We start from the raw sequence: 18,773 nt of genomic DNA, 5'->3' as shown, positions 1-18,773 counted from the left end.
GATAAATTTGCAGATAATGTAGTAGGCTACTTACTATGGTTTTGTTTTTTTCCAGAGGGCAACTTTTTATCTTTTGGATCAACTCTGTAGACTCTGACAGAAAACAGTAGGCATTATCAGTCCAGCGCAGCAGAGGTTGGCACATCATCTGGAATGAATATGTGACATTCAGCACTCCAAGATCATGGTATTTTAGACAAAAATCCATAAAATGCCCCAAGACTATTTTCTAGGTAAATAAAAACTTCCATATAAATTTAGATTTTTTTGAAGTAGCAATAACACCATTATATCACATTAAAGCTAATTTCACAAAGATGACATTACAGGTTTTACTTGCTTTCTGCAGTCACTTCAGGACATTGTAACATGATGCTTCTTGAAGGACCAGAGGACAATTATGTTTTCATTTCGCTAAAGCCAAAAAGTACTACCTATCCACACACTGGCTTGACTCAACAACACAGCCCCTAACACCTTTATTCTGTTGATACAATATCCCTTAATCCTTTAGCTCCCATTCCACAAGTGGTAAATTGGCCCAGCATCTTACTCCTTTTTCCATGGAAGACAATGTGTCTTGAAATGAACATTGACTGTCTCTTAAAACCCAATAAATTAAATTGTCTTTCCTCAGCCAGCAGCAGGAGTAATGGAAAACATTTCTCAGAACTAGTTTGTTTAATTTCTACAAAATGTTTGACCTAATGATCTGTTTTAGCAAATTGGTATGACTTACTGATAAGCATACAGCAAAAACCAGCTATGCAATTACCTGTCACAAGTCAAATATTTTATACAAAATTAAAAATTATACACAAACAGATCAGGAATACAGTTTGAATAAATAAATAAATTAAAATCTTCAGTTCCATCACAATAGATGAAAAAAGGTAGTAAAGGTGCTAGAAATAACAGCTTGACAGTATGCAATTTAACTGCCAGGGTATTGAAAATCTCATCCTACATAGTATTTAACAAGATCATCAACATCTGCCTCTGGATTTATGCAGTATGGAAAAGGATAATCATCTAGCTAAGCATAAGATCTGACGTTTGGATGCAAGAAAATCAGTAAATTGTGACACGTTAAATTCAGCATAACTTCATTAACAACTGAGTAACCAAGTTTTGTGCTCAAATGTAAAGACCTTTGGCAAACTTCTTCCTTTGTAGCACTACCAGAAGACAGAGGAAAGGCCAAGCTGCAGAGGGCTAAGGATTAGAGAAGGGCTTTTCACTGTGAAGAGGTACAATGACCAAGTGGAATGGTCAAATGGGTACTATACTGCTAAAGGCAACACCTAAATATTACTTTTTCCGGAGCTAAAAGGAAGGGAAACACAATGCTTCAGTACAACAAAACAATTCGATTTTATCGTCTCGTGTCTGAGTGTAAGTGCTGACAGTGAAGCGCCAGCTACCCTTTCTCCCTCACCCAGGCCAACCTATACCTGTAACAACTGATACAGGACAACTTCACCTATCTCCTATTCAATCAATGGGCTCTAGATCAAAACCCCTCTGGACTACACGGGATCTGACTTGCTGATAGATAATGAAACAAAGTGATAGATAAAGTCTTGCAATGAAAATGGGAATAGCAAGGCGTCTTTGGGAAGCTCCTTGCCAGAAGAGACTGTCTTGTTTAACCACATATGTTAGAAGGTAAACTCCCCCCAGCACTCCCATGCTGCAGAGCTAGTTGCTGCTGCACAGGCAGAGTTGAGAGCTGTGGCATATCAGCCCATGTGGGCTCCCTCACAGACCCACAGACGCCACTCACGTCTGAGCATCACAGCTACAAAGGGAACTCTGGATTTTCTTTACTTGCTGCTAATTAGCTTTTTCACTTATCTTCTGGATGTCTCAACTTCAAACCTACCTTCTTTTGTCTCTCCCTATTTTTCTTGCTTTCTTTCCCCTTTCAGATTATTATATGAACTCATGCCACCCTTTGTTCCACCCGACAAAGTTGCACACAATCCCTCTAGCACACTTTTCTTCTCTGGTCTCCACAAAGCATAAAGTTGTGTGGGCCATGGCTCTCACCACGTTCAGTGCCCTCCCTCACTGGTCCCTCTCAAGGCAGTGAATTTTGAATAATTAATCACCAAATCCTTGAGGCTTGAAAAGATCAAGTCCAACATCCTTATGGGAGGAAACAGCGGAGTAGGGATTCATCTCCTCACTCTCGGGACCACTGACAGGACTCAGAAAACAGCATAAAGCTGTGTCAGGGCAGGTTGAGGCTGGATGTCGGGAGGTTCTTCCCTCAGAGCTTGGTCGGGCACTGAACAGCTCCTCAGGGAAGCGATCACGGCCCCAGGGCTGACAGAGCTCAAGAAGCACTTGGACAACGCTCTGGGGCACATGGTGTGACTCAGGGAATCCTGTGCAGGGAATTGGACTCGAAGATCCTGATGGGTCCTTTCCAACTCGGCATATCCTACGATTCTAATATTTCCTTTTTCCTTCACCGTTTTAGGGCTTAACATCTCCGAGAAGCAAATGTGGTGATGTTTTCCTTTATCTTTCTTCACGCCGGCTGACCGGCACACCCTTACGGGAAGGGCGAGCGGACCCCTCTCCGCCGCCCATTCCCCACCGCCGCCTCCCGCCGCGCTCCGCCCTCAGCGCGGCAGCGCGCGCGCCGCCCGTTGCCGCGGCGACGCGGCCCCGAAGTCTCGCGAGGCGGCGCCGCGCTCTCGCGGGCAGGGCGGAAGCGGCCGCCGTGTTTACAGCCCGCGCCGCGCCGGGCCGGGCCGGGCCGGGCCGGGGGCACCGGCGAGCGCCCCTCGCCCATGTGCCCGCAGCCCCCGCCGCCCATGGAAGTGATGGAGGGGCCCCTCAACCTGGTGAGCGCGGGGAGTGGAGGGGAAGGGGGGCGCGTCGGGTCAGCCGCTGCCACCGCCGCTCAGACAGCGGGGAGAGGGTGACACCCCTCGGCTCTACCCCGGGGTGAGCAGGGGGAGAGGCGCGACCTGAACAGAAAAAGGGGCTCTTGCCGCCCTTCTGTCCCCACAAACGCCTGTTCAGGTCTCGTGTCAGGCCCTGCCCGGCCGGGAGCGGGGCCCAGCGGCGTTCCCGGGAGGGCCGGAGGGAGGAGGGGTGCGCTGTCCGCTCCCGCCAGGGGCGCGCGGCGTGCCGTGCTTGCCCTGCGGCGCGTGTGCGGACACCGCCGTGCAAAACCGAGGGACAAGGGCACTAAGGGAGGAAGCGTCTAGATGACACAGGTCTTATCCATGAGAGTTTCAAGAGTTTTAGACGCTGGTCAGGGCCTAGTATTGTTTAAGTGCTTCCTTTCATTTCAGAAGGTAAAATACTTTAAAACCTTGAAATCGGGAATTGTTCTGCTTAAAGTAAATTTCTAAGGAACCTGAACTAACACAGACGGTCTAAAAAATGCTTCTTCACAAAAGCTAAGCAGATGTTGAACGGTCTAAATTGGCAGGTCTCTGTCCCATAGATAAGATCTAGGTCAAGAAGAGTTAATTCTCTGCTGCCTCGTGCCTTTTACCAAAGCTGTATCTTGGCTATGTGGTGATACACAGAACATGCCCTTAGAAAACAAGTTTTGGTCCAGCAGTCCAGTTAGCCAGAGACAGCACAGCTGTATTGCTTCCAGGAATGAGTTTGATCCAGGAATTGTTTAGACATTGCCATGCAAACCTCAGAGACTTGTTTCAGTTTAGGTTTTAATCAAAGCTCATTTATGCCAGGATGGTGTCAGCCCTGACAAATCATTGCCTGTGTTTCTAGGTTGCTCTGCCTAGTTTTAGAAAGACTTCTACAACTGTCATTGCAGACCACCTATGGAATTAGGGCTGACAGTGTACTAGGAAGATGTAAATAGACCATCTGTAGATTCTGCAATGGTGCAGAACCACTCTGGGTATGTCAGCATCATTCTGACTCACATTTTACTCTGTCTACTGAAAGACTACTTGAAATATGGAACAACAGGAAATAGGAAAGCTCTTGTAACCTGTTGATCATGGGGTTAAAGTCAGACAAACATAAAGCATGGTAAAACAGGAGGGCTAAACTATACTATCTCACAGACATTGTAAAAACCTTTTTAAAAAGTAGATGTAGTAAATAAGATTCTAAATAAAAAATTATACTTGTATATTCACTAGTAAATGTCTGAAAGTAGCAAATTTTTTGGCAATATCACCAGTCAGTAATGTCTCTTACTGAGGCCATTTAGAGATGGTAGGAATGACACAATTGTGACTAAAGCCTGGTTTATGACCTTGCAACCACAATAGGAGTGTGCAGTTACCTTGCCTGTCTAGCTCCAGGCTGACAACAAGGTCAAGACACTTCTGTGTAATGGATGATACAGGAAAAAGATTTGCTTTACATGCTTTCATACACAAAATTATGAATTTGCCTGTGAATATGTTTCTACTGCCTGAGAGTGTCATGAAGTACAAAAACTTTTCTTGAAGCTGCTGTGCAGTATAGTCATGGATCATCATATACAGGAGAGTGACATGTCCATTGAGGCTGTGTCAAGCACCATGGAAACTTCTCATGACAAGAGGGTTGAACAGGTACAGTACCATGGTTAGAACATGGCTGTGTTTTTACAAGGACATGAACAGGAAGGAGTAACTACAATTCTGCAGAGCTCTTCTGTTCACAGCCCCTCTCTGCTGTGGAGCTTCAAATTGACAGCATCATTCAGGGAAGGTGCCAACCTCCAAAATAACAATGTTCATTTAAGTTTTTGATACTATCTGGTGTTACCTATTGCACTCTTCTCTCACCTAAATATAGTTCCAGTGAATTGGAAAAGTGCAACTTTTTCGAAACGTGCCAATGAGGAAAATAAAGCTACCAAAAGAAAAGGAAAACCAACCAGAGCCTCCAAATCACCCAGCACCTAAACTACAAAAGTGATTTTGGATACAGCAATCATTAGTCTTACTTAACTGCTATCAATGGTTTAAATACAAGATCTTTTCCCTCTTTCAATACATCATGACTTGACAATTTTCACAAAACTGATTTTTCATCAGTTCAGGCTATTCATTACGATTTACCACAGTACTTGAATCTTGCTTTATCTTGTAAAAATTGTCCATTAATAGTGGATCATCTAGTCTTAGTTACTGGAAAGCATGGATATTGTCTCGATTTTCATAGCCACTTGACCACAAAAAAACCCAACAACAACAACCAAACAAAAAACCACACCCCACCCCTTACACTTTACTGCCATATCTTATATTCTCCTGGCTTCAATTATGCTCTTTTTCTGAAACTTCTGGAAGATACATTTCCATAAAATAATATTTTATCTTTATGGAACTGAGTCTTCTTCAGCCTCATGCAAAAATTTTTTAGGTTATGCCATGGAACTTAAAACCAGCATGAAGTAAATGGAGTCCCTGCAGCAGCAGGTAGCTATTTAGAAGGTACCTAGCCCAGCTGATTACTTATTTCACACAATCTAGACCAAAAACATCTCAGCATTCTTTTTACAAATTAAAACTTGCACTGTAAAAGCATGAAGATATGTGTTCTACGAACACTGCATGTTTTTACAGCACATCTTGAGGGGCTTCTCTGTGCTGCTTGCTATAGGGGCACTTCCTACTGCCACCTGATTTAGGCAAAGAATTTTGATCTCACATCCAGCCATAATTTTACTCTTAGGTGTAGGAGCAAAAGTTACAAGTTAAGAAGCACAACCACACACTGCTGACCATCAGAAGCTTAGAAGTAACACAGTAAAAGTGAAGCAAATAGTATTAACGTCAGAAAGAGACTAGAAATTGCTCTTTAAACAGAGTTTGACACCCAGGACTTCATAATTCTGCATATTCTGCTTTCACAGCTCGGTATTGTCCTGTAGCTGAGGAGCTATGCCACCTCTACCTTGTATTCTTCCTGCAAGGTAGTAGTATTTGTATGGTTTATAATAAAATACGGTCCAAAATCTGATTGATATCTATCCCCTGTTAAGTTTCCTGAAGCATAAAGGACCCAGCTTGAAGGCTGCTGTTTTAGTGAAAACCAGAAAGCACGGACCAATAGCTGGAGTGAGAATAGCACCAAGTGTGTATTCCAAGAATCTCATATAATGAAAGCTTTTAATATTAATGCTGCTAGCCATCAGTAGCAGCCATTCCAGTGCAAGCCAGTCAATGGCTTACTTTAATGAATTATTTCAAAGTGAAGTAATACTACATCCACACAAAGGTAAAATAACAAGCAGAATAAATATGCAATATGGAAGTGTAGGAGGAGAAAATGGAAAACATCTACAGAAGTTCACTAGAGACCAAGAATTTAAACCACACATGTTGATGTGTTTGAGACTTAATACCAGCCTGCACTTTGTCATTTTCATTGGAAAACCAGGAATATTCTGTTAATCTACAGAAACATCCATGGAACCCCATTTGTTTTCTTTGATTTTTTTTCAGTCTTAACCTGACAGCTGCTATACTTGGTCTTCCAGTGTAAAATGAAATGAGAAAAAGGCACTCAAAAGAAGTCCAATGACAAAACAAGCTTGTAAGGTAACAAAAGGGGAAGTATCACTAGACAGACATGCTTAATAGAAAGTCTGTTTTTACCACAGTGGTGGAAGAACCAAAAGGTGTGAATCCACAGAGGCAGCAGCATATCTGAGTAAAGTGGCTGGTGGTGCATACTCAGCTGAGCAGCCAGATCTGCAACAGCCACCTTGGAAAAGCTGGACAATGTTGTGTGCAGGCATGTAACTGCTGTGAGAGCACAACACAAAACTGTTCCTTGTGGCACATAAAACAACTTGCAGCAGCTCCCAGTCAAGAACATAATTAGCTAAGCAATGGGTGGCTCACAGGTGTTATTTCCTCACTGTACCTGTGCTGTTTGGGTACCTACCAACAATGCCTTTCTGCTGTGTCACACTGGCATTACATGCCTGTCATCAAGCCACAGAGTTCAGCTCTGAGTAAGCATGACCAGCAGTTTAAAGACCTGAATGAAGCCATCTCAGAGAAGCCTGGTGAGACAGACTGAAGGCACAGCTGAAGCCTTTCTGCCCCACTTGTTTTGAAATTGTTGCTCTTGGAAGCTTATTTACTGGACAGTTGTTCGTAATGGTTCAGATGCTGCTACTGAGAGGTAGCTCAGTTGCTGTAACAGCTTGAGCCTTGTGGTTTAGGGCTACATACAGAAGCCCAGACTGGTTTTGTTTATCAGGGCAGTGATATCTTGTAACCTTCAGTTAGCAAGACTTGTGTAGTACCATTGTGGGACATCATATATGGGGACAAGAAGAACACAGCCAAAGCAGCTGAGAGCTGTGGGCACCCGGGGAGGTGGTGTAGTCACTGTCCCTGGATAAGGGAAGACCAGGCATGACACTCAGTGCTATGGTCTAGCTGACACAGTGGTGTTCAGTCACAGGCTGAACTCAATCTCCCTGTCTTTTCCAACCTAATTCATTCCATGAGTCTGAAAATGGCTCTGAAAAACAAGTTGAAGCATTTAGTGCTTTTGTCATACTGAATGGATTAAAAGGAATAGAATGAGGTTGATTTGACTATGCAGTAGGTAAAAGGATACCTTAATTAAGGTGCAGGTGATCAGGGAAAGGGCTGCAGCTCTGCCTGTGTAGGATTTTGAAGACTCCACCTAACCAGAGCAGTATGAATGCAAGTTGGGTTCATTCCAGATCTTTTAATTGCATTTGCATGGTGAGGAACTCAGAATAACCATTTTATCTGAAACTTGGAATAGGTTGGGAACACACGTGTAGTCAATTAGAGCTATTCAGTCAATTAGTGGGGGTTGCATAAACAACTGCTTGCTTGTCTGCCCATATATTGAAAGTCTAATACTATTACTTACATGGGTGAACTTTAACATCTTTACAATTCAGTACAAAGTGAGTGAAGGGTCTGTATTTTCAACATTAACATTCTCATGATAGTGTCACACACTTGTTTTGCTCTATAGGAACACTAAACTATAATTTACACAAGTGAGTCATTGTTCTGTCAACCTTGCTAAATACAGGCTTTCAAAAACAGAAAATTGAGCTAACATGTGACTAGTGGTCTTGGTTGAACATCCACAATGGGTTCTGCCATTTTGTGGTTGATCTTTAGTCACCTTTCTCTACAGAAAACAAGTATTTAAAAATGAGGTCTTTCTTCTTTTGGTAAGGCTACACCATTACCATTTCTTTAGTTTTACTGCAAATATAGTCTCATTATTTAGCTTAAGTTACAGTACAACTCATTATTTTTACTTTTAGTGCAACTGCCAGTAAATACAAGCATTTTGCATAGTCACCCTGATTAAGGTTGCACTTTTTAAAATAAATGGATGGCCATAGTTTATTCTTGGATCTCTCAGATCAAGTTTTGGACTTGTATTCTCTCTTCATTACATTTTTTCACTGCATATGAGGAAATACACATTTAAACCTTTCAAAATTCACTATTTCCTGGTAAGAATGGGTTTGAAAGAGGCTTCTGTAGGTGTAGCCTCTGACAGAGTGTGTGTGGGGTGGGGAGAACCATGGTGCACCACCTTGTCTTGCCCTTTGTGGCCTGCTCCTGTAAACACCCACATGGAAAACACTTAGCACTCTTCTGGATTACAGAGAAGCAATGCAGTGTATACTTTGACTGTTCAAAATAGAAATCAGACTTATATCCGTAAGGAAACAAATCCTAAACTAGATCCTTCATCCCTTAAAGAAACCTTTCCCCCTTGTTTTCAGCAGTAGGAGAGCACAGGTATTAATCTTTTCTGGCAAGAATAACTGGCATGCACAATCCATAACATAAAATAGATGATAGCAGCATCAAACAGTGGTTTCACTTAAAACATTTACAAACAGAAACTTCTTTGCAATTAAACTTTCATCAGGCCCCATCATTCTAGCAGCTGGGTTTTTCCTGCCTTTGTTATTTTAAGTAAGCTTAACATCTTGTGCAAGGTTTTGGGCAGTGAAGTGGAACAGAGAAAAACAAAACATACCTGTCTCAGCTGCAGGAGCACTGTTGCATTGCTCTTAGGAGAGGGTAGTAGGCCTACACTATTTGAAAAATGTATACTACATCTGCCCCTTTTTAAAAACCTTATACTGTTGACTCAAACAGTTTGGGTTTGTTTTTTTTTCCTGTTATTCTCCTTTCCACATTAGCTAGCCATCAACTAGAATTGTATGGGGAGAGTAGCAGCTTTCCCTCCTTATCCCCACAACCTGAGCCAGGATCATACTGTGGTAGTCCTTTAAGTTGTAAGATTATAGTAGAAAGAAAATACTGAGTTTTTTCTTCCTTTGAGGTCTGGCAAGTGGGCCCTATGACTTAATTTCTCATAGCCTGAGTCACATCATTATCTAGTCTATAGTGGGGAAAAAAAAAAAAAACAAAAACACAAAGAAGCAGAGTGTTATATTTTGGTTAAAGCTGTAAGTAAAGAGGACACTCATTGCTGTTCTAGAGAATTCTTTGATTGGGCTCTGCTGTTCAGAGATTACATAGGCAATGATTTAGGATAGTTGAGTGGAAAGATCAAATAGAAACACTTCCCTAGAACACTTCAGTATAAACTTACTAAAGCAAGTACCATCCCTCAGTATCTCAACTGCATTTACAAAGAGTGTAGAAAAATGTCTCAGTTACCTTCTGCAGTTAGTCCAGAGTGCTTCAGGTCACACAGTAAGGCTACCCAACTCTGTAAAGAACCAATTAGAATGGGGCAAGGTGAGGAAGCTTTTTAGCTTTGCCATCCTTCACTCACACCTGCTTCCTTTTACAAGAGCCAAGTTGTTACACCTGTCCATTTGCCTACTGGGAATTCCTGCTCATCAGGATTGGGAGGGACATCTGAAAGTAGTTGTCAGCCTGCTTCCCCTTTTCAATTCTGTAGCTTCTTAATAAACTATAATAATTCTACACCCCATCCTACATTAATTTCCAGCACTGCAAGTGGAAGAGGAAAGAGAAATCAGATCTATAAACCTACCACAGTCAAGCAGCAGGTGTTTCTGTAATCACAGCAGCAAGACCAAAGTCAAAGCAATCTTGCTTGAATCTGCTGGGAACCAGCATTGAAGTGCCAGAGCTGATGTGTAAATACCTTCCTCTATCATGAAATCAAACCAGGGATAAGCCTGAGAGTAATCTTCTCTTTATGACAGAGGACCAGTTCTTCCATTGCCAGTTTTATAATGGGATACTCTGCAGATGTGCTAACAATGGTTGGAAGCTGCATGACTGAGGGTAACTGAGCACTAAGAATAAACCATCAGAGTACACAAGATGCAGAAGCTCATCCATGATAATGGCTAGTAAGCATCCGGATACTTCTGTTGTAGTTTCATCACTTGCTGCTAGGAAACAGCACCACTAATTTTTTCAAACTGCTTATTGATAAATAAGCTGCCATGAAAGTGGCAGAAATTCCTTGGTCTTTCCATAATCAACTAATTGGCACAAACATGGATTAGAATAAATGAACAAGTGTTTTCTTGTCAACCTGTCAGGAAAAGATAGGAAAATAGGAATTCCTTGCCCATGACTGGCTGCAGAACAGCTAGTTTTCTCATACAGGGCTGTGCTTAAAACTGATTTTTTTTTTTCTTCTGGTGTGGCTCCTGTTGTTTCCATTGGAAATTCTGTTGCATCAGAGTACGATGACCTGACGTGTATATTTTGATGTAAGAGCAAGAAAGGCATTGTGACCTTGTCATCAGAGGATCCTAGGTTTTGTTTTTGCCAGCATCTATGGACTGTTGTTTTCCTAATTTTATTCACAGTTCAGCCCAACTTCTTCAGACTCTCTTCAGCTTCAGTGGAAGTTAATTGAGAATGGAAATAATTTAATTGCTCAGTCAAATAAGAACTGAATGTCCTCAGATGTTCTGCATGTGCTTAAGTGATCTGAGTAAGATCACACTCCAGCAGTTTAAAACATACATGAATAATGTTTGAAAACAATGTGACTAAAATTCTTATATGTAAAAACTAGTAAATGGAACTTGCCCTCTGACTTGTTGAATTGCTTTCTTAGCTCTTTAGTCTCTGGCTATTCCATTTCCTCTTTCCCTGTTTATTTTAGACCTGCCCATGCAGTTTGCAGAAGCAGCTGTATCAATACTAATTTGCTAAAAAATTGTTTTGCAAAGAGCTAGCTCAGGTGTTTTTATGTCCATGACATAGCTAATTTGTAATGGGACAAGCTGCCAGGAATAACCAAGGAGATGGCTTTATCTGTGCCAATAGGTTTTTTTCATGTCAAAGGGAAATAAGTTTATCTTTCTGGCATATGTCATTTGTAGAAGTCCAAAGAAAAAGGCCATAAAACAGATGATTTTCCAATAGGAAAACACTTCCTCTTCTGAGATTATTTAACCTCAGGGTAGAAGAAATGGGAAATGCTAACAATGCTCTGAGGATTCAGTGAAGGTGAGGAAGAAGAATATAACAAAGAATATTTCTTGTGAAGAATCAAGGAGTTGTGTTTTAGGTTTTTTAAGAATACGCCATATTAGCATATTCGGTTTTAGGAAAGCCAAATGTCTTCATGGAGTGGTGTAACTGCCAGGGACTGCTTAAGAGCAGCTGTTGCCCAAACAGATGTTTTCTGTACAAGTCATTCTCTTCTGTGGTGTCAGAGCTGCTAAGATTCTGCTAGAACACTGAACTTACTGTAATACTGTAGGGCATAACTCCACTTGGCAGACAAAAATGACAAACTGACCTGCATTTTGAGACTTGTATTTTAAATTGATGTTAATAACAGCATCATGTAAGTATCAGTGCCTGATGTCTGTTTACTTCAAGCTCAGTAAAGCAGTCCTGAACAGTGTGTGTAACTGACAGTCTCACCAGCTAGTGCTTGTAGCCTTTCACATTACACAGCTTGTCTTGGAGGAAGGGCCATAAAATCCATGTCTTGTAGTAATGACAAAAAAGACTTGCTTTAATGAATGTTGCAGTGCTGGTTATGCAATAGTTTCTCACTAAGCATATGCAAATACTTGCATCAAATGTTTGCTTTCAGCTACAACCTTAGTCTGTGTTGGTGGTTTACATTAGTGGTTTACAAATACTAGTATAGATTTAACTGTTGTACAGCAACAACGTGACTTTGATACTTTTAACTATGGCTGTGCTGCAACCATTAATTGGTGTGAGCTGCAGACAAAAAAAAAAAAAAAAAAAAAAGGCACGTTATTCACCTAAGAGACAAAATGTCTTGGGCATGAGGCAGCAGAAAATGTCAAATCGTCTGTAACACACTTCAAATATATTGCATTCTTCCAGATAAATTGGTCTAAAATACTTATAACTTCTCATAGCTTCTTTTGGTCTAACTTTTTAAGTGCCTGCTTAGAAAGGGAAACATGCTTTCTAGGAACAGCTTCAAAAGTATTTTATTGTGTACACACCAGTTTTGCTGCATTAACAAACTTCAGTTCTTTCCAGTTCACACTCTGGTAATATTAAAGAAGAAGTCCAATTGCAAAGCTTGGAAGGGAGTGAAGATCTGAGCCTAAAAGCCTGAGAACTGGAATCAGTACAGGTTTTTCAGATGTATTGGTTACTTTAAAGATGAGTATAACTATTTGTCCATTTACCTCATGCTCTTTTTTTAATTTTAAGGCTCACCAGCAAAGCAGAAAAGCAGACCGCTTGTTGGCAGCAGGGAAATATGAAGAAGCAATTTCTTGTCACAAAAAAGCTGCTGGTGAGTAGTTTATTTCTCACATTTCAGCTCTTAAAATCAGTTTTTAGATTTGCATGCACCAAGCCTGTCTTGAATTCAAGAAGTGTTTGGACAGTGTTCTCGGGCACATGGGATTCATGGGGTGTCCTGCACAGAGTCAGGAGTTGGCCTTGATGGTCCTGCTGGGTCCCTTCCAACTCAGCAGATTCTATGATTCTCTATAAGTAGAATGTCTACTTACTTGCAAAATTTTTATTTTTTTAAATGTTTTTCAATCCAGATCAAGAACCCTTTTGAAAACATTTTTTCTCATATGAGCAGCTGAAGTCAGACATTTCCAAAGTTGTTTAGATTGGGGGTGGTTATCACTGTGAAGGCAGTTCTTGACTGAAGATGAAGCCAACACCTTGTGGTATGCACAGGCTGAAGTTGTGTACCTGCTCTAAGCCAGTTTCACTTTATATTTTGCATTTTCTTTACTGCTTTCATAGGCGAGGTTACAGTGCTTTCTCTGTTGGTAAAGGACAAATGTTTGCTTACAAAGCTTCCCTTTCCTGAATCAAGGCAGCCAAAAACAGGTGATGAGCTCCCCAGAACTCGAGCAAAACAGCAGCTTGCATCACAGACCTCAACACTGCAGGGACAGCCTCTTCTCTGTGAGATCTTGTGCATTTACCTGCCCATTTAAATAGTCCTGCTTAATTTTTTGTGTTGGAGTCCCTCAGCTCTCTGACAGTGTGCAGCTACTTGGCAGAAGAAAGGAGGTCTTAACTGGTGCAACAAATAGGACATTTTCAGTGACAGGGCCTGTGTGGAGACAAAGTGGCTGCTCTGAGCATGGTAATCTAGATACCAGGCATTCTGGCTCCATTCATAAATACTAGAAAACCCCATAAAGTGAGAAACTAATAGTTTCTTTGGTATTTCAGAATTCTCAGAGTGATGAGGGATTGCACTTACATTCTAAAATGCATACTTTTTGTTTTCTTTCACTTCCTATACCAAGATAAAACCCAAAAAAAAACCCTGAATGTTTCTTGTTTTTGCCTTGCATCATTCCAAATTTGGTTGAGAATTTCTCATACATTGTCATTTTCAGCACTAGTAAGATATGCTCAAAGTCTTTCTGGAAATTACTGCTGCTCTAAAAACAAACTGGAGTGACCCGAGCCAGCAGGATACCATGGGAAGGGTGTAGTGTGCAGTACAAAGTCTTACACTATTTTTTTTCAGACTTTTGCAAAACAGCAGGTGTTTCCAGCCACCGTAACTTGGTAAATACTTTCCCTCTAGACTGCTGCCTTTATGTGGGGATTGAGCACACAGGTCTGAAGGAGTTAGCTTTTCTGGAAGCGGAGGTTGTCGGGCGTGCTGTGGGTGCTGATGATGTTGTGTCCCGCAGGGTACCTGACCGATGCCATGAAGCTGACGCAGTCGGAGCAGGTGAGAGCAGAGCGCGGCGGATGCCAGAGCCAGCCACAGCCCCGTGGGTCCCGCTGGGTCTGATCACACTTCTCCTGGGCACTGGCCTCTGCAAAATTTTCTGAACCCTTCGCAATTGCACCAGGAGTTTCACAAGTGTGCTAATACTAATCTTCCTAGAGAGTTTTTCCAAGGACAAGAGAAACTTTCTTAACCCATCCAAGGGGTCTCCAGCTTTCTAGTCTGCCAGACATCTTAAAGTAGGTGGCAGAACTAGTGTGATGTTTACCTGTGAGGCACTTAGTATTTTGCTGAGACAAAAAGCATCTTATCTACGGTGTGTCATTTTGGTTTAATGCATCCTGATTGGAGGATCTCTAGAACAACAGCCTTGACACTTTTTCTTATTCATTGCACAAGTTCATCTGTGAATGTAGTAGGCTGCTCAGCACTTATGTACCAGCAGGCTTTGACTTCAGCCAATATTATGAAATCAAATAACTCTTGGAGATCAGGCATCTGTCTTTGCTCACAGGTCATTTTTGTAGAAAAATGGTCTTTCACCCAGGTGAGTTAATAACCACTGTGCCACCTCCTTCATTAAGTAAGGCTGAATCATTTGGGTCCATACCTGGCCTTGGAGCTATTTGCTGCTTCATTTTGGGTGTTATTGATATGGCTACACAGATACCATCATGGAAGTATACAGAAAATTTGCATTGTTTAGCCAGAGTGTGGCTGTGCATGCCAAGTGAATCTCTTCCTTCTTGGTGTTGGTCAGAGGTCAGCTAAACTCTGAGTGCCTCTGCCCAGAGATATTGTACCTGGTCAGTGACTTAAAAACAGAAAGACCAGTAGTTATGCTAAATTTGATACAGCTGAATCTGTTGCACTGTACAAGCAGAGAGCACTTCCTGTTGGACTTAATGTCTGAATAACAAAAGCTCCCCCCCTTGGGCATGTAGTGATGCTGTTTATGTAAATATTTACACACATGTAATTCAATGTTTGTGAATATTTGGGTGGCATTAGGGATCACCAACTAAATTGTTTAATCTTGTTTTTACTCAGGCTCAGCTATCACTGGAATTACAAAGGGATAGTCATATGAAACAGTTACTGCTCATCCAGGAGAGGTGGAAAAGGGCAAAGAGGGAGGAAAAGCTGAAAGCCCAGCAGAGTGCTGACAAGGAAGCAGCCACACATCTTCAGACTTCTTACAAACCATCTGCTGAAGACTCTGATGATCAAAACGTACTGGTTCCTGTTGCTCAGAAATACAGCTCTTCCACAGAGAAACATTCACAGGATATTCGGGGTGTCTTTGACAGGGACCCAGATACACTTTTATTTCTGCTTCAGAAAAAAAAGGAGCCAGTGGAAGCATGTATTGGGAGTAAAGCGCCAAAAGATGACAAAACAATAATAGAAGAGCAGGCAACCAAAATTGCAGATTTGAAGCAGCTCATAGAATCTCTTGTAGCTGAAAACGAGAGATTAAGGAGAGAAAATAAGCAGTTAAAAGCAGAAAGAGCTAGACTCCAAAAATCTCCAGTAGACAAGGAGTTGGATGTAGACACTGATTTTGTTGAGAAGTCAGAGTTGTGGGGTCTGCAGCAGCACTCAGAATCTGCTTCTTCAGCTGCAACTTGGCAGAAGTTTGCAACAACTGCTGGGAAGGCGAAGGACATTCCAATACCCAACCTTCCCCCCCTGGACATCCCGTCCCCTGAACTCCCGCTGCTGGAACTCTCCGACGATATTCTGAAAGGACTGATGAACAGTTAAAAACCAGGAAAAGTGCTCAGTGTAGTTATCCAAACTTGAGAAAAGGGAAAGCCACCAGGACAATGGTGATCTGAGGGCAGAAACATTATTTACCACAATCCTGCTGTTGGAGAAAAGGCATTAAGCAACTTTGTTACTGTGAAATACACGTCATATCTGATTTACTTCATGGAAGTTAAAGGTACCATAGTTGGTATAAGATGGTGATCTCTTTAGTCTTTCTCCCAATGTTTCAAACCAAATGACTGCCTGGAGAATGTTTCAAGTAACACAATCCTTCAGGGTTTTTAAGTATGCTATATGTAATAGTTATCTATAATGCCATAAATGATGGTGCAGAACCTAACTGTTAAGGTTGCCAGTTGGCTGCCACTTCATATTGAAAAATGCTTTCTAGCATGAATTTAAACTGTGCATTTCATTATGCATAACTTTGTTAATTCAGATACAGTGCAATTTATACACCTCCTAGATGGATTTATGTGCCACACTCTGTATTCCTGACCATGTTAACCTGAAGTCAGGAGAGATTTTAATTTCCATTCTATGAAGGAACCAACTTACTCGTTCTGTCGATGTGGGTTTTTTTTGGGGGTTATCTGTTTACATAACTAATCAGGGTGCATTGAATCTAGCTATTGGTTTCTGTATAAAGTGACATGGTTTAAAATGAAAAATCTATACTTAAGGTAAAATACCCTTTTTGTTTTCAGTGATGCATGAATGGAAGTAATTCTAGCTGGCAGTATTTGATTGAAAAAGAAATTGTTTACAGCTTAACCTGATTCAAAAAGGATAGGAAAATAAAAACCAAGGTGTTTTGACACTGTCTGTTACATCTGTACAAATGCTGCTGAGTATAAAGAACAAATTAGTACTAAGTGTTAGGATACAATTACAGCTGAGCTTCCAGGTTCATCATCCAGCAAATTCAAGAAAGGTGGGATGGATTCAGAGGGCCTTGCCCACCTGTGGAGTGACCTCGCTGACAGCCAGGTTCCAGCCCTGCAGAGCATCAGCAGAGCAGCTCTGTGGATTTGCTGGGGCACAGCCCAGCAGGAGCTGTAGGAACAGTGCTGAGGGTGCTGGGTCTGAGCAGGGCTGTGCAGCCTCCTCACACCCATCCCTTCCAGCTCAGCCCTTGCCCTAGAGCCCAGCTGGGGTGTTTTAGTGTGTAGTGGGGGCATTAATTACCTTCAGCTGTTACTGATTAGTGACGTGTTCAGTATTGCAAACTATGGCATTTTAAGTTGTTCTTATGCTGTAAAAAGGTAAGTTTGCTTTCTAAGAGTGTATTTTTCTTCCAGAATAGACTTGGAAGTGCAGCAAGAACACCTTACTGCTGTGCAAATTCTCCCCTTACCTCTGTATACCTGGCATCTTCTGTGCTTGAAGGAGCATAGGGACTGGAGGTTAGAAAAAGTCTGTAGAAAGAGAGGTAAGACAAGTTCATTAGATGAGGTGCCTTGTGCTGAATTGTTGCTGGAATCTAATCTTGCTGGGGAAATAAGAAAGTTACTTTTCAGTTGGAGCAGTTTAGCAAATTGCCCTATCCAGCTGTGATGAGGTGACCTGTTCCAGGTCAGACCCAGCTCACTGCTCCCACCAAAGGGCAAGTCCCAGTCTCTGCTGGCCCCTGTCTGGCTGACTATTGCAGGTAGCAAGGCAGAGGAGCATGCTGTTTCTAGTGTTGTAAGTAAAGCAAAGAGAGTAGTGTGCTCACAAGATGGAGACAGAATTATTTAAGCACCTACCTCATGCCACTGCTGGGGTGGTGGCTCAGGATGTTAACTACAGGACAGACATGTCAGTGGTGTCTGCAAATGGCAGCTAGAGGAGAAGGGAAACACTTTTTAGGTCTGTTGAAGTCAAGAGTTCTTCAGAGGTGGGAGTGTGGGAATTGCAAGCTCTACCTTCTTGATTTTAACAGTGAACTGTCCCTTTATGTGTAGCTGCATAAACAAAACACCAGATCTGAAAGAAGCTGCTTCTCTGTGGGAAGGATGGCCAACTTTTGGAAGTGGCGTTAAGACTTCTCTCTCTCCTGCAAAGCAAATGTTTGTTTGTTCTTGCAGTCTGCCCACTCAACACGACTGCTGCTGAATCCCACCTCCAGGTAGTAAGGCTGAGCATGGGCGTGTTCCACTCTCGTGAGTGATGCTGATTTTTTTTAAGTAAGGAATTCTTCAGTCTGATCCAGAGCTAAGCAATTACTCTGTGCATTGGAGGAAAGATAGGTTGTACCGAGAATACTCACCACTAGAGGACAGGTTTTACAGATTCATCGCAATAAACCTAGGGAAATTCTTCTCCCATGGCTGCCAGCAATGAATTTGTGTCACAACCATTTAAAACTGCTTTAAGTCATTAAAGTTGAGAGCGGGGTGTGGCCGGGCGCGGTGCTGCAGCCGTGTCCGGTGTCCGGCCGGATCCCCTCTGCTCGCCGCGGCCACCGGCCGCCACCTGGTGGGAGCCGCGGGGCCCTCTCCCCTCCCTGGCCGTGCCCTCGCCTCTTCCACCGCCAGACGATGGGCTCCGTGCCCGGGCCTGCAGAGAGAGAGGAAGAGGCGTGGTGCGGGAATGCAGAAGGTGACCACTGAAGCTGTAGCAGCAACAACAAAGCGGTAAGTCGCCGGTTGTCACATGGCACATCACCAAAGCGTGGCACAGCACACAGAAACATTCCCCGGCTGGTGAGTCTGGGCTGCAGTTTTATAAAAGACAGGATTAAAGAATCCTGTGGTCCGTTATTTCAAAGTGTCTCACCAAGAACCAATTTTAAATACACATCCAGACACTGACTTCTATTCATAGACTTTGCTTTAACCACAGAAACCACCCTTGGCACACAAAAGTACTGGCCC

General features: G+C 42.3%; 1 protein-coding gene across 1 annotated transcript; it reads left to right on the top strand.

The window, feature by feature from the left end:
- Nucleotides 1–2,716: 2,716 nt before the first annotated feature.
- NRBF2 (nuclear receptor binding factor 2) lies at nt 2,717–16,735 on the top strand. Its single transcript, XM_021535487.3, has 4 exons — nt 2,717–2,858; nt 12,636–12,720; nt 14,102–14,142; nt 15,193–16,735. The coding sequence occupies exons 1-4, from the start codon at nt 2,805–2,807 to the stop codon at nt 15,907–15,909; spliced, it is 897 nt and encodes a 298-aa protein (XP_021391162.1). The 5' UTR covers nt 2,717–2,804; the 3' UTR covers nt 15,910–16,735.
- Nucleotides 16,736–18,773: the final 2,038 nt, after the last annotated feature.

Source organism: Lonchura striata, chromosome 6 (assembly GCF_050655825.1).
Source record: "Lonchura striata isolate lonStrDom1 chromosome 6, ASM5065582v1, whole genome shotgun sequence".
NCBI classification, from domain to species: domain Eukaryota; kingdom Metazoa; phylum Chordata; class Aves; order Passeriformes; family Estrildidae; genus Lonchura; species Lonchura striata.
The sequence above is the reverse complement of the archived record's forward strand: the minus strand, read 5'-3'. Positions and strand labels throughout refer to the sequence as shown.